The sequence below is a fragment of the Desmodus rotundus genome, chromosome 5 (genome assembly GCF_022682495.2).
Source record: "Desmodus rotundus isolate HL8 chromosome 5, HLdesRot8A.1, whole genome shotgun sequence".
In the NCBI taxonomy this organism is placed as follows: Eukaryota; Metazoa; Chordata; class Mammalia; order Chiroptera; family Phyllostomidae; genus Desmodus; species Desmodus rotundus.
Window position 1 is genome coordinate 137,947,699 of NC_071391.1, and position 27,514 is coordinate 137,975,212.

At 39.5% G+C, this 27,514-nt stretch overlaps 1 protein-coding gene across 1 annotated transcript in view; it reads right to left on the reverse strand.

The window, feature by feature from the left end:
* Positions 1 to 27,514, reverse strand: part of WDPCP (WD repeat containing planar cell polarity effector) — a 307,958-nt gene that overhangs the window by 20,004 nt on the left and 260,440 nt on the right. The window contains exon 12 of the mRNA XM_071221611.1: positions 16,917 to 17,079. Coding sequence (XP_071077712.1) covers positions 16,917 to 17,079 — 163 coding nt within the window. The remainder of the gene's footprint in view (positions 1 to 16,916; positions 17,080 to 27,514) is intronic.

Consider the following 27,514-nt stretch of genomic DNA (forward strand, 5'->3'; position numbering starts at 1 on the left):
GATTTTAGAGAGGAAGAGGGAGAGAGAGAGGGAGAGAAACACTGATGTGAGAGAGAAAAAATCAATTTGTTTCCTCTGATTCATGCCCCAACAGGGGATTAAATCCTTAACCTTTTGGTGTCCGGGACAATGCTTCAGCCAACTGAGCCACCAGGCCAGGGCAATGGTTTGTTACTTTTTATTGCTGAGTAGTATTTTATTGTATAGGTGTACTAGTTTGTTTATTAACCTGTTGAAGGATATTTATTTTCCCAGGTTTTGGCAATTTGAGTAAAATGGGTATAAACATTCGAGTACAGGGCTTTGTATGACATGCATTTTCATTTCTCTAGGGCAAATACTCAAGAATAGCATTGCTGGATTATATCATAAATGTATGTTTAACATTGTAGACAACTGCTAAACTGTTTCCCAGACAGCTGTACCATTTTGTAGTCTCACCAGCAGCATATGAGAGTCCTCGTTGGTCTGTATCCTAACCCGTGCTTGTATTGTTGTTCAATAAGTTTTTATTATAGACATTCTAATAGGTTTGCAGGGGTATCTCATTATGGTTTTAATTTTACATTTCCCTCATGGCTAATATGTTGAATATTTTTCATGTGCTTATCTGCCATGCATATATCTACTTATTAAAGTGCCGGTTCAAGTTAAGTCTTTTGCCCATCTTGATTTTTTTTGTCTTATTATCGAGTTTTCAGAGTTCTTTTTATATTCTGGATGCAAACAGTTTATCTGTTATTTGATTTGCACCTATTTTTTCTAGCATGTAGCTTGTCTTTCTTTTCATGTTCTAAACAGTGTCCTTTGAAGATCAAAGGTTGATAAAGTCCATCTTAGCAGTTTTTAATGCTTTTAGTGTCAGATATGAGAATTCTTTGACTAATTCCAGATCATGAAGATTTACTCCTATGGTTTTCCTCAAAGTTTTGTAGCTTTACATTTTATATTTATATCTATGATCTATTTTATTTTTTATTTTTTAAATTTTTTAAAATATATTTATTGATTATGCTATTACAGTTGTCCCATTCCGCCCCCAATCCACTCCATCCTGCCCCCCCCCCTACATTCCCCCCCTATAGTTCATGTCCATGGGTCATACTTATAAGTTCTTTGGCTTCTACATTTCCTACACTATTTTTACCCTCCCCGTCTATTTTCCACCTATCATTGATGCTACTTATTCTCTATACCTTTCCCCCCCTCTCCCCCTCCCACTCCCCTATTGACAACCCTCCATGTGATCTCCATCTCTATGGTTCTGTTCCTGTTCTAGTTGTTTGCCTCGTTTGCTCTTGTTTTTGTTTTAGGTGTGGTCGTTAATAACTGTGAGTTTGCTGTCATTTTTACTGTTCCTATTTTTGATCTTCTTTTTCTTAGGTAACTCCCTTTAACATTTCATGTAATAAGGGCTTGGTGATGATGAACTTCTTGAACTTGACCTTATCTGAGAAGCACTTTATCTTCCCTTCCATTCTAAATGATAGCTTTGCTGGATACAGTAATCTTGGATGTAGGTCCTTGCGTTTAATCTTGGGTAATGTAATTATGATGTGCCTTGGTGTGTTCCTCCTTGAGTCCAGCTTCTTTGGGACTCTCTGAGCTTCCTGGACTTCCCGGAAGTCTATTTCCTTTGCCAGACTGGGGAAGTTCTCCTTCATTATTTGTTCAAATAAGTTTTCATTTTTTTGTTCTTCCTCTTCTCCTTCTGGCACCCCTATAATTCGGATGTTGGAATGTTTCAAGATGTTCTGGAGGTTCCTAAGCCTCTCCTCATTTTTCCGAATTCTTGTTTCTTCATTCTTTTCTGGTTGGATGTTTCTTCCTTGTGGTCCACACCATTGATTTGAGTCCCAGTTTCCTTCGCATCACTATTGGTTCCCTGTACATTTTGGTTCCCTGTACATTTTCCTTTGTTTCTCTTAGCATAGGCTTCACTTTTTCATCTGGTTTTCGAACAGATTCAACCAATTCTGTGAGCATCTTGATAACCAGTGTTTTGAACTGTGCATCTGATAGGTTGGCTATCTCTTCCTCGCTTAGTTGTATTTTTTCTGGAGTTGTATTTGTGTTCTGTCATTTGGGGTTTTTTTTTGTTTTTTTTGTTTTTGGTTTTGGCATGTCTGTTACTTTAAGGGGCGGAGCCTTAGGTGTTCACTGTGGCAGGTAATGCTGGTGGCTGCGCTGTGTCACTGTATGTGGGGGAGGGGCCAAGAGGGAGCAATGGCACCCGCCTCACTCTCCTCCGGATTTCACTCTTTCACTCCAATACCCACAATCAAACTGGGCCTCTCCGGTGCTGGTTCCCGAGTGGGTGGGTCTCTCCAACAACCTCTCCCGTGAGGCTGGGAGTCTCTCCTGCTGCCACCCCCACCCCCACGGGCGCTCTCAATCAGAGGCTTGAGGCTTTATTTCCCCACGCTGGAGCCCTGGGTTGCGAGGTCTGCTTCGCTCCCCGCCGTTCATCCGGTTTATCTATAATCCAATGTGGGGCCGCGGGGTGCTACCCGCCACTCTGCCAGCCCCGTTCTCCGCCACTCTGAGTCCGGCCCTCTCGGTTTATCTGCTCGAATGTGGGGCCACAGGGTCTGCTAGTGCTCGGACTGCCTGCTCCGTTTGTCCCACACTCTGCCAGTCTCGGTCCCGCCACAGCCACGCGAGTCCTCTCCACCCCGGTGCCCGTCTCCGCCCCTCCTACCGGTCTGGATGAATGTTTATTTTTTATTTCCTTGGTGTTGGACCCCCTTGCCATTCGATTCTCTGTCAGCTCTGGTTGTGCGAGGAGGCGCAGTGTGTCTACCTACGCTGCCATCTTGGTTCTCCTCTATGATCTATTTTAAGTTAATTTTTGAATAAGGTTTTAGGTTTAGTTTGGGGCTCAATATTTTTACACTTAGACGTCCAGTTTTTCAGTACCATTTGTTTAAGAATATCCTTTCTCCACTGAATAGCCTTTGTACTCTTGTCAAAACTCAGTTGGACATATCTGTATGGGTATACTTCTGAGCTCTCTATTCTGTTTCATTAATCTATGTGTCTGTCCTTTTGCTGATGCCACAGTTTCTTGATTAGAATAGCCTTATAATAGGGAATTACAAACCACAGTTCATGGGCCAAACCCAGCCCATGCCTGTTGTTGTATTGAAATAGACCTACATCCATTAGTTTACATATTGTCCATGACTGCTTTCTTGGTACAAAGGCAGGCTTAAGTAGCTGTGACAGGGACTATATGACCTGCAAAACTCAAAATATTTGTTAAAAGGCCCTTCATAGAAAATGGTTACTGACTCTACTTCAGAAAGAGTCTAAGATCATGCATGATTCCTCCAACATTATTTCCCTTTTTTAAATATTTTCTGTCTTTCTATATAAATTTAGGATCAGACTGTCTACATCTATAAAACAATTTCTGCAATATTGATTAGACTTGTTTTAAATCTTTAGATCAATCAGAAGACAGGTGACATCTTTACTATGCCAAGTCTTCCAATTCATAAACATGATATGTATCTCCATTTATTTTGGTTTTCTTGATTAAACAGTGTTTTATAATTCTTGGTATACAAATTTTGTACATGTTTTGGCAGATTTTTACCTAACACTTCATTTATTTTGGAAATATTGCAAAATTAAAAATTTTCATTTCCAACTGTACATGACTAGTATATAGAAATACAATTGAGTTTTGTGTGTTGGCTGTAGATCCTGTGCCTTGCTAAACTTGCTTATTAGCTGTATGAGTTTTTAATAGATTCCATGGGGTTTTCATGGAGACAATCATGCAGTCTGCAAGTAAGGATGGTTTTACTTTTTCTTGGCCAAGCTGTATGTTTCTTCTTTCTCTTTCTTGACTTACTGTACTGGCTAAGACTTTCAGCACAAGGTTGTGCAAGAGTGGTGAGAGTAGACATCTTTGTTGTGTGCCCTGCCATGTACCCAACGTTAATGGGAAAACCCTGAATCTTTCTCTACCAAGTACAATGTTAGTGGTAGTATTTTTTTTTTTTTTTGTAGCTGCTCTTTGAAGATTTAGGAAGTTCCTTGCTATTTCTACTACTCTGAGTTTTTTTAATTAAAAATGTATTTATTTTTTATTTAGGTATTTTTATTGGTTATACTATTACAGTTGTCCCAATTTTTTTATCCTCTTTATTCCACTCCACTCTGTACTCTGCCCAGCCTCCAGCATCCCTGTCCCCCCTTAGTTCATGTCCATGAGTTGTACATGTAATTTCTTTGGTTTCTCCATTTCCTATATTACTCTTAACATCCCCCTATTTTGTGCCTACCTCTTATGCTTCTTATTCCCTGTATCTTTTCCCCCATTTTCCCCTTCTCCTCCCCACTGATAACCCTCCATGTGATTTTCATTTCTGTGATTTTGTTCCTATTCTAGTTGTTGGCTTTTGTCTAGTTTTTGTCTTTGTTTTTATGTTCAGTTGTTGATAGTTGTGAGTTTGTTGTCATTTTACTGTTCATAGTTTTCATCTTTTTCTTAGATAAGTCCCTTTTTAACATTTTATGTAATCAGGGCTTGGTGATGATGAACTCCTTCAATTTGACCTTATCTGGGAAGCACTTTGTCTGCCCTTCCAACCTAAATGATAGCTTTGCTGGGTAGAGTAATCTTGGATGTAGGTCCTTGCCTTGCATCACTTTGAATACTTCTTTCCAGTGCCTTCTTGCCTGAAAGGTTTCTTTTGAGAAATCAGCTGATGGTCTTATGGGAACTCCTTTGTACGTAACTGTCTCCTTTTCTCTTGCAGCTTTTAAGATTTTCTCCTTATCTTTAATCTTGGGTAATGTAATTATGAGGTATCTTGGTGTGTTACTCCTTGGGTCCATGTCACATGAAGTCTACTAGTAAAGGATAAGGATTTCAAAATATGTAATATTAATAAGGCTTTATACATGAAATTATACTTTCATGTTTTTCATTGGGCTTAGTTAATAAAAAAAATACAGTGGACTTCTGATCAAGATGGTGGCATAGGTAAACAAAGCTCACCTCCTTGCACAACCACATCAAAATTTCAACTAAAATACAGGTTCATCATTCAGAACCGTTATAAATCAAGTTGAATGGAAGTCTCACAACTACAGAATTAAAGAAACCCCATCCATCCAGACAAGGAGGAGGGGCATGGACATGGAATGGGCTCGTCCCACATTCACATGTGGTGAATAAAAACTAGGGAGGGATATCTTGGGAGCAAGGAGTCCCAGCCCCACACCAGGACCCCCAGCTCAGTGTTCCATTGCCAGGAATATAAGTCCCCATAACTTCCGGCTGCAAAAACCAGTAGGGATTGAGTCAGTAGAAAAAATTCTGGAGTCTCAAGCAGTTCCCCTTAAAGAACCTATACATGGACTTACTCAGACTCACTCCCTCTGAGTAGCACTGGGTAGCAGCTTGAAAGGCACCAGTGGCATACTGGGAGGAATCGAAGTGTCTGGCACCAAGGCGGGAGCTGGAGGATAGCTCTCTCCCAGACAGAAAGGTGGGTAGAGGCAATTGCCCCTTTTCTGGGCCCTCCTCCCACAGAGCTACAGAGCTAGCAGGCAGGTACCATATCTGAAACTTCATCACCCTGACTAACACTGTTTGCCCCACCCTGGAGATTACCCGAGACTCTGTCATACCCAATTTATGGGCCCACCAAAACTGTTAACTGTGACTTTTCCATATGAATGCCTGATCTTGGCTCATGGTTCACAACTTCTAAATCCTATCAAACAAGCAACAACCAGCCTCAGTAAGCCCCCACTCCCTGTACCTTTTGCTAAGTGGCCCTAGGCTGGGCACTAGCAGCAGCCATTCTAGAATCACAGCTTGGCTTTCCCTGGGAATCTCCAAGCCCAGCACGAGTAGCAGCCATCTCAGATTGCTTTATACCTCATGCAGGGTGGCCTTGGGCAGAACACAGGAGGGGGCTGACCTTGGCCTGCACCACCTTGGAAAACTCAGAGCTTCAGCATCCAGTGGATAGCTATAGGCTACATTGGAGCACCACCACCCTGACCCTGCACAGTTGATCCTCCACAGAGGGTGGAGGTTGGTATTCAGTGGCCACAGTCAGTCCTTGCAGCTGACTGGCCTGGGCAAATTTGTCCCATTGACCCGCCAATAGCAATCAAGGTTCAACTATAAGAGGAGAGTATACTCAACTCACACAAAGAGAGCACCTCAAGTACCCAGCTTGGGTGATAGGGGAGGCTGTGTCACTGGACCTGACAGGACACTTACCACATTAGGCTATGCTACCAAGACAGGGCATCATAGCAGTTCTACCTAGTACAAAGAAACAAACACGGGGAGGCTGCCAAAATAAGAAGACAAAAAACCCCCAAACAAATAAAAACAAAAACAAAAAAAACAAACAAGGCCCAAATGAGAGAAAAAGTCAGAACTCCAGAAGAAGAACTAAATAAAATGGAGGTAAGTGATCTATCAGATGCACAGTTCAAAACACTGGGTATAAGGATGCTCAAGGAACTTAGTGAGGACCTCAATGGCATAAAAAAGGTCCAAACAGAAATGAAGGATACACTAACTGAAATAATAATTTACAGGGAAACAACAGCAGAGTGGATGAAGCCAAGAGTCAAATCAATGATTTGGAATATAAGGAAGCAAAAAGAAAAAAAAATCAGAACAAGAAGAAGAAAAAAGAATCCAAAAAATACAAGGATAGAATAAACAGTCTCTAGGACAACTTCAAGTGTTCGAACCTTCATATCATAAGGATGCTAGAAGGAGAAGAGAAAGTGTAAGAAACTGTAAATCTATTTAAAAAAATAATGAAAAAATCTTCCCTAATTTGGTGAAGGAAATAGACATGCAAGTCCAGGAAGCACAGACTCCTAAAAGAGATGGATACAAAGAGGCCCACTCCATGACACATCATAATTAAAATGCCAAAGGTTAAAGATACAGAGAGAATCTTAATAGCAGCAAGAGAAAAGCAGTTAGTTACCTTCAGGGGAGTTCCCATAAGACTGTCAACTGATTTTTCAAAAGATAGTCTGCAGGCTAGAAGGGATTGGCAAGAAATATTCAAAGTCATGAAAAGCATGGACCTAGAGCCAAGATTGCTCTACCCAGCAAATGTATCATTTAGAATCTAATGGCATGACTTCTAGTCAAGATGGAGGCATAGGAAGACTGTTTCACCTCCTCTCACAATCACAAGAAGTATAACAACTAAACTCTAAACAAAAAACATCCAGAAGTGCCAGAAAATCAAATGCATGGAAATCTGACAACCAAGGATTTAAAGTTGCCACATTCATCCAGACGAGTAGGAGGGCAGAGACAGGGATCTGGGGCAGAGAGGACGTGGTGTGGCATAGAGAGGTGGTGACATCAGAATGGGCAGTCCCACATTCATGTGTGATAGATAAAAATCAGGAGGGGATACATTGGGAGTGAGTGATCTCAGCCCTAGGCCAGACTGTGCAGCCCAGAGTTCCAGCTCCAGGAACATAAAGTCTCACAACTTCTGGCTGTAAATGCCAGTCAGAGTTGGGGTGGCTGAAGAAACTGCCAGTTTCTCAGGAGAGTCCCTTTTAAGGGCCTACATGATCCTAGAATATACACAAACCCACCCACTCTGGAAATCATCACCAGGGCATGAGCTAGATGGGCACCAGTTGCATATGGGAAGTGGATGAAGTGACTGGATACAGGGGAAGTGCTGGGCAAGCTTCCAGAGACCAGGCAGTGACACTGTCCCCGCCCCCTCTCCCCCAACACAGCATCACAAAGCAGTGAAGTGGGTTGCCTTGCCCTGGTGAATACCTAATGCTCTGCCCCTTACAACTTACAGGTGCACTAAAACAGGGAGTCCGAGCAACTCTATCTGATGCATAGAAACAAACACAGGGAGGCTGCCCAGTTGGGGAGAAAAACAAATATGGCCCAAATGAAAGAACAGAACAAAACCCCAGAAAAAGAACTAAGTGAAATGGAGATAGTCAACTTATGAGATGGAGAGTTGAAAACACTGGCGATAAGGATGCTCAGAGAAATCATTGAGTATAAAAGAAACATAGGGGAAGAAACGAAGGCTACACTAAGTGAAATAAAGAAAAATCCACAGGGAACCAACAGTGAAGAGAAGGAAGCCAGGACTTAAATCAATTATTTGGAACATAAGGAAGAATAAACACTCGACCAGAACACAATGAAGAAACAAGAATTCAAAAAAAATGAGGAGAGTATATGAAGACTCTGGGACATCTCCAGACGTGCCAACATCTAAATCATAGGGGTTCCAGGAGAAGAGAAAGAGCAAGAAATTGAAAACTTATTTGAAAAAATAATGAAAGAAAACTTCTCCAATCTGGTGAAGGAAATAGACATACATACAAGTACAGGAAGCACAAAGAGTCACAACCAAGTTGTACCCAAAGAGGACCACACCAAGACACATCATAATTAAAATGCCAAAGCTTAAAGATAAAGAGAATCTTAAAAGCAGCAAGAGAAAAGGAGACAGTTACCTACAAAGGAGTTCCTATAAGACTCAGCTGATTTCTCAAATTTTGCAGGCAAGAAGTGACTGGAAAGAAGTATTCAAAGTGATGAAAAGCAGGGACCTACAACCTAGATTACTCTATCCAGCAAAGCTATCATTTAGAATGGAAGGACAGATAAAGTAAAGCTTCCCAGAGAATGTAAATTTAAAGGAATTCATCATCACCAAGCTATTACTACATGAAATGTTAAAGGAACTTCTTTAAGAAAAAGATGATCAAAACTATGAACAGTAAAATGACAACAAACTCACAACTACCCACAACTGATTCTAAAAAACAAAAACAGAAACATACTAAGCATCTAAAAAACAAAAACAGAAACATACTAAGCAAACAACCAGAACAAGAACTGAATCATAAATGTGATGATTTGGAGGGTTATCAGCTAGGAGGGGGAAGAGGATGGATGGGGTAGGGGGAGAAAGGTACAGATGATGGGATTAAGAAACATAATTGGGAGGGATGGGGAGAAAAGGCATACAACTGTAATTGAATAACAATAAAAATTAAAAAAAAGAAACATAATTGGTGGGTACAGAATAGACAGGGGGATGTTAAGAAAAGTGTAGGAAATGGAGAAGCCACAGAACTTATATGCACAACCCATGGACATGAACTAAGGGGTTGGGGGAATGTTGGAGGGAAGGTGGGTACCAAATGGAAGGAGACAAAAGGCATAAAATTGGGACAACTGTAGTAGCATAATCAATAAAATATACGTAAAAAGAATTTAAGGGCAAATAAACAGCTTCCCAGAGAAGAAAAAACTTAAAGGAGTTTTTCACCAAACCTTAATTGTAATTATATGAAATGTAAAATGACTCATTTCAGAAAAAGATCAAAACTATGAACAATAAAATGGCAATGAATACATATCTTATCAACAAGTGAGCCTAAAAACAAACTAAGCAAGCAAGAAGAACAGAGATAGAATCATGGATACAGAGTGTTTTGATGGTTGCCAGATGGGAGGAGGGCTGGGGGAATGGGTGAAGAGGTGAGGGGGCTAAGAGGTACAAATGGGTAGTTACAGAATAGCCATGGGGATGTAAAGTACAGTAGAGGAAATGGCGTAGCCAAAGAACCTACTACACATGACTGACCCATGGACAGGAATGATGATGGGATTGCCTGAGGGAGTAGGGGCTTCTGGCTGGAGGGGGGAAAGGGCGAAAAATTGGGACAACTGTAATAGCATAATAAACAAAGTATAATTAAAAATCAATAATCCCTCCCACATCAAAACACTGTCACTTAGAATATATGAATCTTGGAGTGTGGAATTTTCTAAGATTTTTGCTTTTCTAGTTCTAGTGCTATAGAACTTCTATTCCATAAAGGAGCCCATTTCCTCAGAGTTTTTCTTGAGACATATTCAGGCTACAGTAAAATGTAACTTCTTTTCACAATAAGCTTTATTAGTAAGTCAGAAAACAAAAATAAGAAAATTCATAGAGACCAGATTAGGCTGGAAAGAAAATGGAAATACTCTTTGATCTTCAGCTCCCATGAACCTTCTCAGATTATTTTAATCAGCTTTCTCCAACATAACTAGAGATTCAGTAAAAACCTGTGGACATCTTTAGGCTGTCAAATTGCTGATACCATTAAATCTTTTTACCATTTATTTGTTTTTTGTTCGTTTTAAAAGAGCTTAAGATTGACCTCTTTGGAAATATGTTTAAGATTGGCTGGTGGTTGTTTTTTTTTAGTCAAATACTGAGGCTTAGAAAAAGATGTCTCTACTTAGTGTCTAGTTGTATAGGCAGCAAACGTAATACACCTAAGTGGGGGTAATATGAAACTGACCAGTTCTAATATACATTGTTATCTTAAGAGCTGTACACATTGGAAATGCTCAGTACACTCCACATTTATTTCAGTTTAAGATGCAGAAATGAATTTCTTAGACATATGCCATATGTTCTCCTCTTATGCCAAGTTAACAAGAATTACAAGGCTGAGATGAATAAACAAGGTCAACTTAGGCTGAGCCAAATTAGACAACAGAATAATTGTCAGATTTTTTGTTGGCTGGGACAGTTGTTTTGAGCCAATCTTCATGAATTCTAGTCTGTAATTTTTTTCCTCCTAAGTCCAAATATAGACCCACCAGGCATTCTGTTGACTATTTTTTTGTAAACACTGAAAAATTTCATCAGTTATATTGTTTAGAGGTACATATAAGGATTCTAAATGGATAGGTATTTTTTATTCTAATTTAAAGGGAAATGACTTAGATATGAATCAAATAATATTAAGCCAAAATTTAATAACTTTTAACAGGATAGTATTTCATTTGGAGCTTCTTAGGTGTGAATTCAGCTATAATAAAAGGAAACTAAACAGTATTATAATTAATGTATGATAGTAAATATTTAAGTAAATTTGTTACAAATAGAAGATTTACTTGCTCTACAATAAAGGTCATAAACCTTGAAGACAATAATTTAATACAAATATGAAAATGGAGGCAATCAGTTTTACTAATTTGAAATGTAGTAACTTATTTAGGGCAGTACCAAATCTAAAGTTAGGTATATTTACTTTAGTCCTAGGATCATTTATTTTATTTATCAGTGCCATTCTCACACTGTATGGTTTTTTTTTTCGCTCTAAAGTTATTTTTCTTCAAGTTGTATAACCTTTTTAAATTGCAAGGTCAAAAATATGAAAAACCAACCATTTAAATGGTGGTAGTCAGTCTTCTGCCACATCAAAAATATGAAAACCAACTATTTGAGTAATACTATAAATGACACAGAAAGCATAAAGTCTCAGTTTATTCACATAATGGTGATTTTTTAAAAAGCCCTCATTTATACCCTAGATTATACAATAGCTTTAAATTTGGAAGTGCCTGATTCTTTTATATACTAAAATGTCTACACATTTAGTGCCAGCTATATAGTCTTTTCTTTTTCTTTTTTTTTTAAAACAGGGAGAGAAACGTCAATGTGTGAGAGACACATTGACTGGTTGCCTCTCACACGCCCCCAACCAGAGACCTGAACCACTTACCCAGGCATGTGCCCCGACTGGGAATCGAATGGATAACCCTTTGGTTCTCAGACCGGTGCTCAATCCACTGAGCCACACCAGCCAGGGCCAGCTATATATTCTTATATCTTATATATTCTTGTATTATAAAAATATTTATTTTGTTTACTTAATAAATGTTTATTAAGCTTCTGTTACATAGCAGATATTTTTCTAAGTCCTGGGAGGAGGCAGCACTGAATAACAAAATCAAATGACAAACATCTCTACCCTCACATGGTTTATATTCTAGTAAGCTTGTTTATAAACTCAAGTGTAGTACAATCTATTCAAAACCAGTTTTCAGTTGTTTTCTGCATTATATTTAGTTCAAATTAATTCAGTTTATGAATTTTCTCATGGGCTGCTCAGAAATTAAAATTTCATTTGGTGATTTGTAAGCATATGAAGGGTGTAAATCCTTGGGAAGAATTTAAAATTAAGAGGACATTTTATAGAGTAGGCTGATATTTTATGGTTCATTCACTCACTGATGGATGCAGTATTTGCTGAATGCTCCACAGTGAGCAGAAGCAGACACATCCTTAACTACTGGTGAGTGGGCCTAGGCTGCAGGCTGCGCTGCCATCCTATTCTCTTTTCCTGTCTTCTTTCAGAGGCCAAGATGTTACTGAATTACTGTACTCTTTCTTTTTTGTGGTCTTTATTTTTTAATAAAATAAATTAAATTTTAATGAAATAAATTTAATTAATTAATTAAATTAAATTAAATTGTTGTTCAGTTACAGTTGTTCGCATTTTCTCCCCACCCCTCCACCCCACCCCAGCCAAACCCACCTCCCTCCTCCACCTCCACCCTCCCCTTGGTTTTGTCAATGTGTCCTTTATAGTAGTTCCTGAAAACCCCTCTTCCCACTATCCCTTCCCCACTCCCCTTTGGCTATTGTTAGATTGTTCTTAACTTCAATGTCTCTGGTTATATTTTGTTTGCTTTTTTCTTTTGTTGATTATGTTCCAGTTAAAGGTGAGATCATATGGTATTTGTCCCTCACTGCCTGGCTCATTTCACTTAGCATAATACTTTCCAGTTCCATCCATGCTGTCGCAAAGGGTATAAGCTCCCTTTTTTGTGGTCTTTAAACTTGCTTTGTCTATTGAAAGAGAAATTCTTTCAACAAAAGAGTTTCTCTTTTAAGAATTAGTTAAAACAAAAGCTTTAAGTATCATTGGGGAGCTAAACTTGTGCAAATGCAGTCCTGATGTTCAGGAATTGACTGTAAATTGGCATAAAGGAACTATTGGGGGTGACAGAAATGTTCTAAAACTTTTGGTGGTAGTTACAAATGTTATTAATTTAGCAGAGATTATAATTGTATCATTATAATGAGTGAATTTTATGGTACATGTAAATTATACCTTAGTAAAATTGTTTTTAAAACGGTAAATGGAAGGAGGACTTCCAGGTAGCTGAATATACAATAATAGTGGCTGCCTTCCTTTTCACCTCCCAATACTTCCTCTTATAAACAGTAGAAAACAGAACAGAGAAATGAAACTACATGAAAACCACACTTCTGGCATGACTTGAAGATACAATGTTCACAATTCATAATAATTGTAAATAAAATGGAAAAAGCACCAAATCTCAGTGATCTCTCCAACTCTGGGTATTCTTCTAGATCAGAGCGTGGACTACAGGAAGGGGCCTAAAATTAAAAGTACCATGCTTCTTGAAGTGGGGGCAGGTGTTTAACTTCTGGGGAAGGAGATAGGTGGGTGATCAAAGGCAAAAAGAGAGAGGCACCTTTGGCAATTGGGTGTGAAGGAGGGAAGAAGCTTAAGGGGGAAATTTAGAATTCTGCAAGACAAAAGAGAGCCCAAATATGAGGTCATACAACTGCATTGGGAATGTGCAGAGTTTAATTAGCCCCTCTATGGTTCTCCCATGTCCAGGATCTCCCTGTTAAATTTCTGGCTAGACCGCCATTCTGTGACTTGACTTAATAAGCAGACTCGTGGCCTTTCCTGTTCTTTAACTATCACATTTGTTACTTTTACTGAGAGTGAGTTTGCTATTTTTGACAATGCTGCTTGTTGGACGGGGTTTTTCCACTCTTAATCTCCAAATCAGATCGGCTATCAGTTTTCACAGCCTGTCCCACCCTACTGAAAGTACCAGGTTCTGAACTAGTTTGGGGTGGTGGGAAGATGGGAGCAGTCTCCTAGAACATCACAGATTGGTACATACCATGTATTTCCTGTATGATAGATCATATCACATATTCATATATATCACATGTATATGAAAAATATGGTCTCTTCACAATTATTGCATATAATTGGGATCATTAAGAGCAGGTATGTAAACGACAGACCATGCTACAAATCCTGCCCACTTCTTGTTTCATAAGCTATAACAGCCACTCTCATTCATTTATTTTCTGTGGCTGCTTTCCTTTCAGACTACAAATAATTGTGAGAGTCTGTTTGGCCCACAAGTATAATATATGGCCTTTTACACAAAGTTTGCTGATCTTTGCTTCAGAGAATTATCATCATAATTAACATCATAATTTTTTTTAATTTTATTTATTTATTTTTAGAGAGAGGGGAAGGGAAGGAGAAAGAGAGGGCGAGAAACATCAGTGTGTGGTTGTCTCTTGCACAACCCCCGCTGGTAACCTGGCCTGCAACCCAGGCATGTGCCCTGACTGGGAACCTGCGACCCTTTGGTTCACGGGCCAGTGCTCCATCCACTGAGTCACACCAGCCAGGTCCTATAATTTTCTTTTATATATATATATATATATTTATTGATTATGCTATTACAGTTGTCCCATTCCGCACCCCCTCACTCCACTCCATCCTGCCCACCCCCTCCCTCCCAAATTCTCCCCCTATAGTTCATGTCCTTGGGTCATACTTATAAGTTCTTTGGCTTCTACATTTCCTACACTATTCTTACCCTCCCCCTGTCTATTTTCCACCTACCATCTATACTACTTATTCTCTGTACCTTCCCCCCCTCTCCCCCTCCCACTCCCCTATTGACAACCCTCCATGTGATCTCCATTTCTGTGGTTCTGTTTCTGTTCTAGTTGTTTGCCTCGTTTGCTCTTGTTTTTGTTTTAGGTGTGGTCGTTAATAACTGTGAGTTTGCTGTCATTTTTACTGTTCCTATTTTTGATCTTCTTTTTCTTAGGTAACTCCCTTTAACATTTCATGTAATAAGGGCTTGGTGATAATGAACTTCTTGAACTTGACCTTATCTGAGAAGCACTTTATCTTCCCTTCCATTCTAAATGATAGCTTTGCTGGATACAGTAATCTTGGATGTAGGTCCTTGCATTTAATCTTGGGTAATGATGATGTGCCTTGGTGTGTTCCTCCTTGGGTCCAACTTCTTTGGGACTCTCTGAGCTTCCTGGACTTCCTGGAAGTCTATTTCCTTTGCCAGACTGGGGAAGTTCTCCTTCATTATTTGTTCAAATAAGTTTCTAATTTTTTGTTCTTCCTCTTCTCCTTCTGGCACCCCTATAATTCGGATGTTGGAACGTTTCAAGATGTCCTGGAGGTTCCTAAGCCTCTCCTCATTTTTCCGAATTCTTGTTTCTTCATTCTTTTCTGGTTGGATGTTTCTTTCTTCCTTCTGGTCCACACCATTGATTTGAGTCCCAGTTTCCTTCGCATCACTATTGGTTCCCTGTACATTTTCCTTTGTTTCTCTTAGCATAGGCTTCATTTTTTCATCTACTTTTTTAACAAATTCAACCAATTCTGTGAGTGTCTTAATAACCGGTGTTTTGAACTGTGCATCTGATAGGTTGGCTATCTCTTCCTCGCTTAGTTGTATTTTTTCTGGAGCTTTGAAGTGTGCTGTCATTTGGGCCTTTTTTTTTTTTTTGTCTTGGCAAGTCTGTTACTTAAAGGGGCGGAGCCTTAGGTGTTCCCCGGGGCGGGGTAACGCTGGTGGCTGCGCTGTGATGCTGTATGTGGGGGAGGGGCTGAGAGGGAGCAATGGCGCCTGCTCCACTCTCAACTGGATTTCAGCCACTCCCTCCTCTACCCACAATCAAATTGGGCCCCTCTGTTGCTGGTTCCCGAGTGGGTGGGCTTGTGCACACTCTAGGCCCCTGTGGGTCTCTCCAACGACCTCTCCTGTGAGGCTGGGAGTCCCTCCTGCTGCTGCCCCAACCCCCACGGGCGTTTTCAATCAGAGGTTTGAGGCTTTATTTCCCTGAGCTGGAGCCCTGGGTTGTGTGGTCTGCTTCGCTCCCCCCCCACCCCCGTTTGTCCACTTTATCTGTGCGTGAATGTGGGGCCGCGGGGTGCTACCCACCGCTCTGCCTGCCCCGTTCTCCGTCACTCTGTGTCCGGCCCTCTCGGTTTATCCGCGGGAATGTGGGGCCTCAGGGTCTGCTCCTGTCCCGTTTGTCCCACACTCCGCCAGTCTCGGTCCCGCCACGGCCACGCAAGTCCTCTCCACCCCGGTGCCCATCTCCACCCCTCCTACCGGTTTGGATGAATGTTTATTTTTTATTTCCTTGGTGTCGGACCTCCTTGCGGTTCGATTCTCTGTCAGTTCTGGTTGTGCAAGGAAGCGCAGTGTGTCTACCTATGCCGCCATCTTGGTTCTCCTATAATTTTCATTATAAATAACACTATTTAGTGTTTTTAATTTCACATTTATCCTTATATTTATTTTCTCAATAACCCAGTGTGGTAAGTTGAATGATATTAAATGATCATTTTATCAGATTTCAAAAACTAATGGCAAGCTTGTATAACATATAATTCAAACTAAATATTCAAAAAAGTAATATTTTAATCTAATAATTTAACAATCCAAAAATTTAACAATAGAATACAAATAATTCTGTACATTATAGTAATTTTATTTTGGCCTCAAATAACATGAATTCTGAAAATTTTCATTTATATTCACCCTGGCTGGTGTGGCTCAGTAAATTGAGTGCCAGCCTGTGAACCAAAGGGTCACTGGTTTGATTCCCAGTCTAGGGTACATCCCTGGGTAACAGGCCAGGTCCCCAGTCGTGGGTGTGCGAGTGGCAACCACACATTGATGTTTCTCTCCCTCTCTGTCTCCTTCCCTTACCCTCTCTAAAAAATAAATAATATCTTTAAAAAATTTTTTTGGTTTATATTCAATTCCATCTCCATCATGCCTGCTATTGCATGATCAAAATATTGCAAAGCCTCAAACATGAGAAAATGCACATTATTTTCTGTGACATTTTGAAATGTCATTGCTTAACTATTAGTTTGCATTTAAAGGAGGAATCTTTAATTTGTTTAATACTAAATACTTTTCCTTTATGCAGCAGTTTTCTTAGTTCAACATATCTTACCTATTAGAAGAGACATTCAACGTTCTTTGTTGAATAATATGACTATGGATAGAACAAAAGTGGGGGAGGTTATCTGGAAATGTGTCTTCTCCTTGTGGTGTTAATGATAGGCCAACAAAAGCTTCAGTCAGCATATCCCCTCTGTTCAAAGGCCCCAGGAGTTCTGTTAAAAAATGGTCAGATATGGGTCAAATACAAATACAATTTCTGCCATCTGCTTCAGAAGAATGATTACAGGAACACTTTTACATACCCCAATGTAACTTTTATAACTTGCCCATTCATGGTGTTTTTAACCAGCATTTTATTGATTAAATATTATATTTTTTGTTACTGTAATATTTTGTTATATTGGAATATTCTAAGAAGCGAATTATTTTACTTTCTTACATGTAGCACACAATTTGAACAAGAGAACTGGCCTGCAACCCAGGCATGTGCCCTGACTGGGAGTTGAACTGGCAACCTTTTTTATTTCGCAGGCTGGTGCTCAGCCCACTGAGCCACACCAACCAGGGCTAGTGGCACACAATTTGAAAACAAAACAGGAACGAAAATGTCCTTTCCAATATTCCAATAAAATTCTTATTTAGAATTTTTAAGTAGAGAGTTTGCTATTCCCACATCATACGGATGTAGAGAGAAAACATAATGAAGTTGTGAAAAATATATACTTGTAGAAACAAACTTTATTAAAAGCCTAAACAGTTAAAACCACACTGTGTGTATTTTTTAGTTAAACCTTTTTTGTTTAGAAAAAGCATCTAACTTAATTTTTACCATGCTATTTTTAAGTGTATTGCTTAATAGTATTACATATATTCACATTATCATGCAACAGATCTTCAGAATTTTTCATCTTGCAAGACTGACTGTATACTCATTAAACAACTCCCCATTTCTCCCTCCCAACATGCTCTGGTAACTACCATTTTATGTGTTGTTTCTATAAATCTGACTACTTTAGATACCCCATATACATGTTAGACATTATTTGTATTTATGTGATTGGCGTATTTCACCTAGCATAATGTCTCCATAGTTCATCCACGTTTTAGCATGTGACAGGATTTTCTCCCTTCTTAAGGCTGAATGATAATCGACTGTATGTGTATATCACATTTTGTTTATCCATTCATCTGTTGATGGACACTTGGGTTGCTTCCTCCTCCTGGAGCATTATTGTGAGTAATGAATGCTGCTATGAACTTGGGAGTGCAGAGAGGAACCACTATATTGTTTTGATTGTGGTTGCACCATTTTTGGGAGAGGGACCCCCAAAAAAACTGGAATTATTTCTGGAGGGCGGGCCCTTTGTAGTCCAGGCTTACACTACTAGGTGAGTTGTTCTAGGAACTCATCTGTATCAGTGTACCAACTGGCATTGTGAGAGGCTGTGTTTGGCTTCAGTGAATTTTTTTTTAATACTCTTTCAACATGTTTGCCCATTTCATGATGGGTGACTTACAAGTATACCTGCCCACCTCACAGTGAGTGCTCAGCAGTTTTTTTGACCAAAAACAGTATGACCCCTGTCCCTTACCCTATTTGCCAGATCTTGCCCGAACAACTTTTTTTGTTTCCCCCGATGAAAAAAGTCCTCAAAGGGAAACGTTTTGCTGATGTGGAAGAAGTGAAACAAAAAACGGCAGAAGTAGTCAAAGGCATCAAAATCAATGGGTTCAAAAACTGTTTTGAACAGTGGGAAAAATGTCTTGATAAGTGTATTGAATTAAATGGAGAGTACTTTGAAGGTAGGTGACTGAACTTTAAACAATGTAACAATAGCCAGAGGGGAGTGGGGAGGGGATAGTGGGGAGAGGGTATTACAGGAATACTATAAAAGACACATGGACAAAATCAAGGGGGAGGGTGGAGGTGGGGGAGGGAGGTGGGTTTGGCTGGTGTGGGATGGAGGGATGGGGAGAAAATGCAGACTATAATTGAGTAACAATAAAAAGTAAAAAAAAACATGTAAGATAAATACATTTTAAAAAATAAATAAATTCCATTATGTGAGAGGGTCCACCATCGTACAATCCCACCAACAATGCACAAATATTCCCATTTCTCCACATCCATGTCAAAACTTATTATTTTCTGGGGGGTTTTTAAAAAGCAGCCATTGTACTGGGTGTTGGGTGCTATCTCATTATAGTTTTAATTTGCATTTCCATGATGATCAGTGACATTGAGCATCTTTTCATGTACTTATTTGCCATTTGTATGCCTTTGGAGAAATGTCTACTCAAGTTTCTTGCCCATTTTTGAATTGGGTTTGGTTTTGAGTTTTAGAAGTATTTTATGTATTCTGGATTTTAATCTCTTATCAGATATATATTTGAAAATATTTTCTCCCATTCTGTGTGTTGCCTTTTCATTCTATTGATAATGTCCTTTGATGCACAAACATTATGAATTTGATGTACAGTGAAACCTTGGTTCTCGAACTTAATTTGTTCTTGAAGGCTGTTCAAGAAGTGATTCATTCAAAAGCTGCATCATACAAGTGACTGATAATACAGGTGTCAGCATGAAAGGGTTGTCAGGTCAAGAACTGAAGTTTTGTTCAACAACTGAGACATTTTCTCCATGAACAATTTGGTTGAGAACCAAATTGTTCAAGATGGGAGATGCCTGAGAATTGAGGTTTGACCGTAGTACAATTTACCTATTTTACTTTTGTTGCTTGTACTTTTGGTGTTATGTATGCAAGAAATCATTGCCAAATCCAATGTCATAAAGGTTTGTCCTTGGTTTTTTTGTTTTGTTTTGTTTTGGGGGGGGGGGTTTGCCTAAGAGTTCTGTAGTTTCAGTTCTTTCATGATCTATTTTGAGTTAATTTTACAGACACAGTGAACGGTAAGGGTCTGACTTCATCTTTTGCTTATGGACATCCAGGTTTCCCTATACCACTTGTTGAAAAGACATCCTTTCCTATTGAATGGACTTGGCACCCTTGCTGAAAATCATTTGACCATATATAAGAGATAATTTCTGGGGTCTTATGTTCTATTGGCCTATATATCTGCTTTTATGCTAGTACCATATTGTTTTGATTACAGTAACTTTGTAGTGAGTTTTGGGATGAGATAGTGCAAGTCCTCCAGTTTTGTTCTTTTTCCAGACTGCTTTGGCTATTCAAGGTTCCTTGTGATTCCATATGAATTTTAGGATGGCATTTTCTGTTTTTCAAAAATTCATCATTGGGATTTTGATAGGGATTACATTGAATTTGTAGATTGCTTTGGGATATACAGATATTTTAACAATAATGTCTTCCGGTCCATGAACATGGGGTATTTTTCCACTTATTACTTACTGTCTTCTTTACTTTATTCAGCAATATTTTCTACTTTTCAATGTACAAGTCTTTCACCTTCTTAGGCTTATTCCTAAGAATTTTATTCTTTTTGATGCTCTTGTATATGGAAATGTTTTTAAAATTTCCTTTACAGATCTTCGTTTATAGGTTATAGAAGCACAACTGATTTTTGCATGTTGATTGTGTATGCTGTGACTCTGATGAGTTCACTTATTCTAACAGCTTTTCAGTGGAATCTTTCGGATTTTTAATGTATAAGATCATATCATCTGCAAAGATAATTTTATTTCTTCCTTTCCAATTTGGATGCATTTTATTTGCCTATTTACTCTGGCTGGGACTTCTGGTATTATGTTGAATAGAAGTGGAAAGAGTGGATGTCCTTGGTTTGTTCATGATCATAGAAAAAAAGCTTTCAGTTTTTCACCACTGAATATGATGTTAGCTGTGCATTCTTTATATATGATCGTTATTACATCGAGAAATTTCCTTTTATACCTAGTTTGTTAAAGTTTCTACCATGAAAGGGTGTGGAATTTTGTCAAATATTTTCTTCTGCATCAATGAACAAATACATATATATATATAAAATATAGTATTTGTCCATTCTGAAATGTGGTATATTACATCCATAGATTTCTGTAGGTTGAACTATTATCTTTGCATTCCAGAAACAAATCACTTGTTGACGGTGTATATTCTTTTTAACATGTTGCTGCATTTGGCTTGGTAGTATTTTGTTAAAAAATTTTATGTCAACAATCATCAGAAATATTGGTTTATTTTCTTAAATATCTTTGTCAGGCCTTGGTATGAAGATAATGAGGGCCTAGTAGAATGAGTTTGGGATTTTGCTTCCTCTTCAGTTTTTTTAAAGTATATTTTATTGATTATGCTATTACAGTTGTCCCAATTTTTTTCTGCCCTTTATTCCCCTCCTCCCAGCATGGCCCCCCCTCCAGCATCTCACCCTCCCCCCTTAGTTCATGTACATGAATAGTACAAATAATTTCTTTGGCTACTCCATTTCCTATATTGTCCTTAACCTACCCCTGTCTATTTTGTGTCTACCAATTATGCCTCTTATTCCCTGTACATTTTCCTCCATTCTCCCCCTCTCCACTCCATGTGATCTCCATTTCTTTTTTTTTTTAAGATTTTATTTATTTATTTTTAGAGAGAGGGGAAGGGAAGGAGAAAGAGAGGGAGAGAAACATCAATGTGTGGTTGCCTCTTACGTGCCCCCAACCCGAGACATGGCCCGCAACCCAGACATGTTCAAGCCCTAGACCGGGAATCGAACTGGTGACCCTTTGGTTCGCAGGACAGTACTCAATCCACTGAGCCACACCAGCCAGGGCTGATCTCCATTTCTGTAATCCTGTTCCTGTTGTAATTGTTAGCTTAGGTTTTGTTTTTGTTTTTATGTTCAGTTGTTGGTAGTTGTGAGTTTGTTGTCATTTTACTGTTCATAGTTTTTGATCTTTTTCTTAGATAAGTCCCTTTAACATTTCACATAATAAGAGCTTGGTGATGATGGACTCCTTTAACTTGATCTTATCTGGAAGCACTTTGTCTGCCCTTCCTATCTAAATGATAGTTTTGTTGGATAGAATAATCTTGGATGTAGGTCCTTGCCTTTCATAACTTTGAATGCTTCTTTTCAGCCCCTTCTTGCCTGAAAGGTTTCTTTTGAGAAATCAGCTGATAGTCTTATGGGAACTCCTTTGCAGGTAACAGTCTCCTTTTCTCTTGCTGCATTTAAGATTCCTTCCTTATCTTTAACCTTGGGTAACTTAATTATGATGTGCCTTAGTGTGTTCCTCTTTGGTTCCAATTTCTTTGGGACTCTCTGGGCCTCCTGGACTTCCTAGAAGTCTATTTCCTTTGCCAGATTGTGGAAGTTTTCCTTTATTGTTTGTTCAAATAAGTTTTCAATTTCTTGCTCTTCCTCTTCTCCTTCTGGCACCCTTATGATCCGGATGCTGGAACATTTAAAGTTGTCCTGGAGTTTCCTAAGCCTCTCCTCACTTTTTTGAATTCTTGTTTCTTCATTCTGTTCCAGTTGGATGTTTTTTTCTTCCTTTTGTTACAAATCATTGATTTGATTCCTAGTTTCCTTCCCTTCACTGTTGGTTCCCTCTATATTTTCCTTTATTTCACTTTGTATAGCCTTCATTTTGCAATGAAGCTCAATCAGTTCTGTGAGCGTCTTGATTACCAGTGTTATGGACTCTGCATCAGATAGGTTGTCTTTCTCCTTATTGCTGAGTTCTTTTTCTGGAGTTTTGATCTGTTCTTTCATTTGGGCCATAGTTCTTTGTCTTGGCATACCTGTTATGTGGTAAGGGGTGGAGGCTTAGGTATTCACCAGGGCAGGGCAACCTTTTTTGCTGCATTGTGGCACTGTCTATGGGGGAGCAGTCAGAGAGAGAACAAATGCCGCTTACTAGGCTCTCATCCCACTTTCTTTCACTTCTCTTGCTTCCCACAAGTGGTTTGTGCCCTTTCAGGTGCTAATTCACAGGTTGGTGGCTTTGTGTATGTTTTAGGACCCTGTGGGCTTCTCCAGTGAACTCTCCCTATGAGGCTGGGAGTTTCTCCCTGCTGCTACAACCCCCACAGATATTTTACAGCCAGGGGTTTTGAGTCTTTAGATTCTAGTGCTGAAACCCTGGGTTTTGTGGTCTGTCTTGCTCCCGCATTGTTCCTCCAGCTTACCTGCACACAAATGTGGGATCGCCCACACGGTCTGCCACCTTGCCTTGCTGCATTCCCTCTCTGCCACCCCAGCTGCCCCTCTCTGCCCCTCCTACCAGTCTGGATGAATGTTTCTTTAACTCCTTGGTTGTTGGACTTCCATGCAAATGATTTTCTGTCCTTTTTAGTTGCTCTTTGTTTTTAAATTTGGTTGTTATCCTTCTTTTGGTTGTGCCAAGAAGCGATATGTTTCAGCCTACGCCTCCATCTTGGCTGGAACTCCCTCTTCAGTTTTTTGGGAAGAGTTTCTGGAAGACTGCTGTTATTCTTTTCTAAATGAAGTCATTAGGTCATGGACTTTCCTTTGTAGGGAGTCTTTTGATTACAGATTCAATCTCCTTACTAGTTATAGGTCTGTTCATATAATTTTTTATTATTCATTTTAAAATTTTGTTTATTCTGTTACAGTTGTTTCAGTTATTTTCCCCTTAGCCCCCCTCTGCCCAGCACCCCCCCCAACTTCCATAGTCATTGTCTACCCCCAGATTATTTCTTCATAATATACTCTTGGTAAGTGGTATGTTTCTAGAAATTTATCCATTTTTTCTAGATTTTACTACTTGTTGGCATGCAGTTGTTCATAGCACTTTCTTACCCTTTTTATTTATGATTTTCATTTTTGAGTCATCTCTTTTTTTTCTTAATCTAGATAATGGTTTTCCAATTTTATTGAGATTTCAAAAAACATTTCTTAGTTTTGGTGACATTTCCTATAAAATTTCTGGTCTCTCTTTTATTTTGGTTCTGATCTTTGTTGTTTCTTTTCTTCTGCTAAATTTGGGCTTCGTTTGTTCTTTTTCTCATTCTTTCATTTGTAAAGTTAGGTTGTTGATTTGGATTTTCCTTCTTTTTAATGTAAGTATTTACTGATGTAAATTTCCCTCTTAGCACTGCTGTCACTGCACCCCTTAAGTTTTGGTATGTTGTGTTTTTATTTTCATTTGTCTCAAGAAACTTTTAAATTTCTCCTTTGTCCTGTTGGTTACTTAAAAATGTGTGGTTTAATTTTCATATTGTGATGGCTAGTTTTATGTCAAGTTCACTGGGCTAAGGGATACCAAAACAGCTGCCAAAGCATTATTTCTGGGTATGCCTGTTAGGGGGTTCAGGAAGCAAATAACATTTGAATTATTAGACTCAGTGAAGAAGATCCATCCTCACCAACATGTGCAAGTATCATCCAATCTTTTGAGGGCTTGAAGAAAACAAAAAGCAGAGGAAGGGTGACTGTCTTTCTTTTTGAGCTGGGACATCCATCTACCGCCCTCTGACGTTGAAGTCCTGGTTCTTCGGCCTTTGGACTATGGGACTTGCAGCAGTTGCCCACCCCACACCAACTCAAGTTTTCAGACCTTCAGTCTCAGATTGGGAATTATAGCATTGGCTCTTCTGGTTCTTAGGATTTCAGACTTGGACTAAATTACAATGCTAACTTCCCTGGTTGTACAGTTTGCAGATGATGTATTTAGGATTTCTCAATCTCCATCATCATGTCAGTCAATTCCAATAATAAATCCCTTCTATGTATCTATATATAGACTGTTGTTTCTGTTTCTCTGGAGAACAGTAATGTATTTGCATTTTTAAAGTTGTTCTTGTGCTGATGACTTCTAGGTTTATTCCATTGTGTTGAGAAAAGACACTTTCTACGACTTCAGTCTTTTTTATTTTCAGACTTGTTTTATTTTGACCCAGCATAAAGCCTATTCTGGAGAATGTTCCATGTGTGCTTGAGAAGAATGTGTTTTCTGCTACTGTTGGGTTGAGTTATCTATGTACATGTGTTAGGTCCCATTGATGTATAGCGTTGTTCAAATCCTCTATTTTATTATGTATGGTTGTCCCCCTCATACTGAAAGTAGGGAATTAAAGTCTCCTACTAGTATTTAGTTACTTTCTTTTTTCCCTTCAATTCTGTCAATGTTTGCTTCATAAATTTAAGAACTCTGATATTTGGCAAATAAATATTTATAATTGTTATATCGTCCTGGTGAATTGCCATTTTTACCTTGATTGTCTTTTCCAAATATACTTGTCCCTTCTGATAGTTTTTAACATAAAGTCTATCTGATATTAGTACACTTCTGTTCTCATCCTGTTTGTGCAGAATACCTTTTCCAGTTCTTGTGTTTTCAGCCTATTTGTGTTGTTTAGATGTAAAGTGAATCTTTTGTATGCAGCATATTTTTTGATCCTTTTAAAAAATCTTGTCAGCCAATTTATATCTATTGACTGGGACTTTAATCTACATGCATTTTTTTTCTTTTTGATATATTTATTGATTATGCTATTACAGTTGTCCCATTTCCGCCCCTTCACTCAACTCCATCCTGCCCACCCCCTCCCTCCCACATTCCCCCCCTATAGTTCATGTCCATGGGTCATACTTATAAGTTATTTGGCTTCTACATTTCCTATACTATTCTTACCCTCCCCCTGTCTATTTCCCACCTATCATTTATGCTATTTATTCTCTGTACCTTTCCCCCCTCTCTCCCCCTCCCAATCCCCTATTGATAACCCTCCATGTGATCTCCATTTCTGTGGTTCTGTTTCTGTTCTAGTTGTTTGCTTAGTTTTCTTTTGCTTTGGTTTTTGGTGTGGTTGTTTATAACTGTGAGTTTGCTGTCATTTTTACTGTTCATATTTTTTATCTTCTTTCTCTTAGATAAGTCCCTTTAACATTTCATATAATAATGGCTTGGTGATGATGAACTCCTTTAACTTGACCTTATCTGAGAAGCACTTTATCTTCCCTTTCATTCTAAATGATAGCTTTGCTGGATACAGTAATCTTGGATGTAGGCCTTTGCCTTTAATGACTTGGAATACTTCTTGCCAGTCCCTTCTTGCCTGTAAGGTCTCTTTTGAGAAATCAGCTGACAGTCTTATGGGAACCCCTTTGTAGGTAACTGTGTTCTTTTCTCTTGCTGCTTCTAAGATTCTCTCCTTCTGTTTCATCTTGGCTAATGTAATTATGATGTGCCTTGGTGTGTTCCTCCTTGGGTCCAACTTCTTTGGGACTCTCTGAGCTTCCTGGACTTCCTGGAAGTCTATTTCCTTTGCCAGACTGGGGAAGTTCTCCTTCATTATTTGTTCAAATAAGTTTCTAATTTTTTGTTCTTCCTCTTCTCCTTCTGGCACCCCTATAATTCGGATGTTGGAACGTTTCAAGATGTCCTGGAGGTTCCTAAGCCTCTCCTCATTTTTCCGAATTCTTGTTTCTTCATTCTTTTCTGGTTGGATGTTTCTTTCTTCCTTCTGGTCCACACCATTGATTTGAGTCCCAGTTTCCTTCGCATCACTATTGGTTCCCTGTACATTTTGGTTCCCTGTACATTTTCCTTTGTTTCTCTTAGCATAGACTTCATTTTTTCATCTACTTTTTGAACAAATTCAACCAATTCTGTGAGTGTCTTAATAACCGGTGTTTTGAACTGTGCATCTGATAGGTTGGCTATCTCTTCCTCGCTTAGTTGTATTTTTTCTGGAGCTTTGAAGTGTTCTGTCATTTGGGCCATTTTTTTTTTTTTTTTGTCTTGGCACGTCTGTTACTTAAAGGGGCGGAGCCTTAGGTGTTCCCCGGGGCGGGGTAACGCTGGTGGCTGCGCTGTGATGCTGTATGTGGGGGAGGGGCTGAGAGGGAGCAATGGAGGCCGCTCCACTCTCCACCGGGTTTCAGCCACTCCCTCCACTTCCCACAATCAAACTGGGCCCCTCTGGTGCTGGTTCCCGAGTGGGTGGGCTTGTGCACACTCTAGGCCCCTGTGGGTCTCTCCAACGACCTCTCCTGTGAGGCTGGGAGTCCCTCCTGCTGCCGCCCCAACCCCCACGGGTGTTTTCAATCAGAGGTTTGAGGCTTTATTTCTCTGAGCTGGAGCCCTGGGTTACGCGGTCTGCTTCGCTTCCCGCCATTCGTCCCGGTTTATCTGTGCGTGAATGTGGGGCCGCGGGGTGCTACCTGCCGCTCTGCCTGACCTGTTCTCCGTCACTCTGAATCCGGCCCTCTCGGTTTATCTGTGCACGAATGTGGGGCCACAGGGTCTGCTAGTGGTCGGACTGCCAGCCCCATTCGTCCCACACTCTGCCAGTCTCGGTCCTGCCACAGCCACACGAGTCCTCTCCGCCCCTCCTACCGGTCTGCATGTATGTTTCTTCCTTATCTACTTGGTGTCGGACTTCTTGCCGTTCGATTCTCTGTCAGCTCTGGTTGTGGGAGGAGGCGCAGTGTGTCTACCTACGCCGCCATCTTGGCTCTATATTCTACATGCATTTTCTAAAGAACATAAGCACCCCTATGTTCATTGCAGCATTATTTACAATCACTAAGATATAGAAGCAGCCCAAGTGTCCATCAGTAGATGAGTAGATAAAACAATTGTAGGACATTTACACAATGGAATACCACTTGAACATAAAAAAGAGGAAAATTTTACCCTTTGCAGCAGTATGGATGGACTTGGAAAACATTATGCTAAGTGAAGTAAGCTAGTGAGAGAAAGACAAATACCAT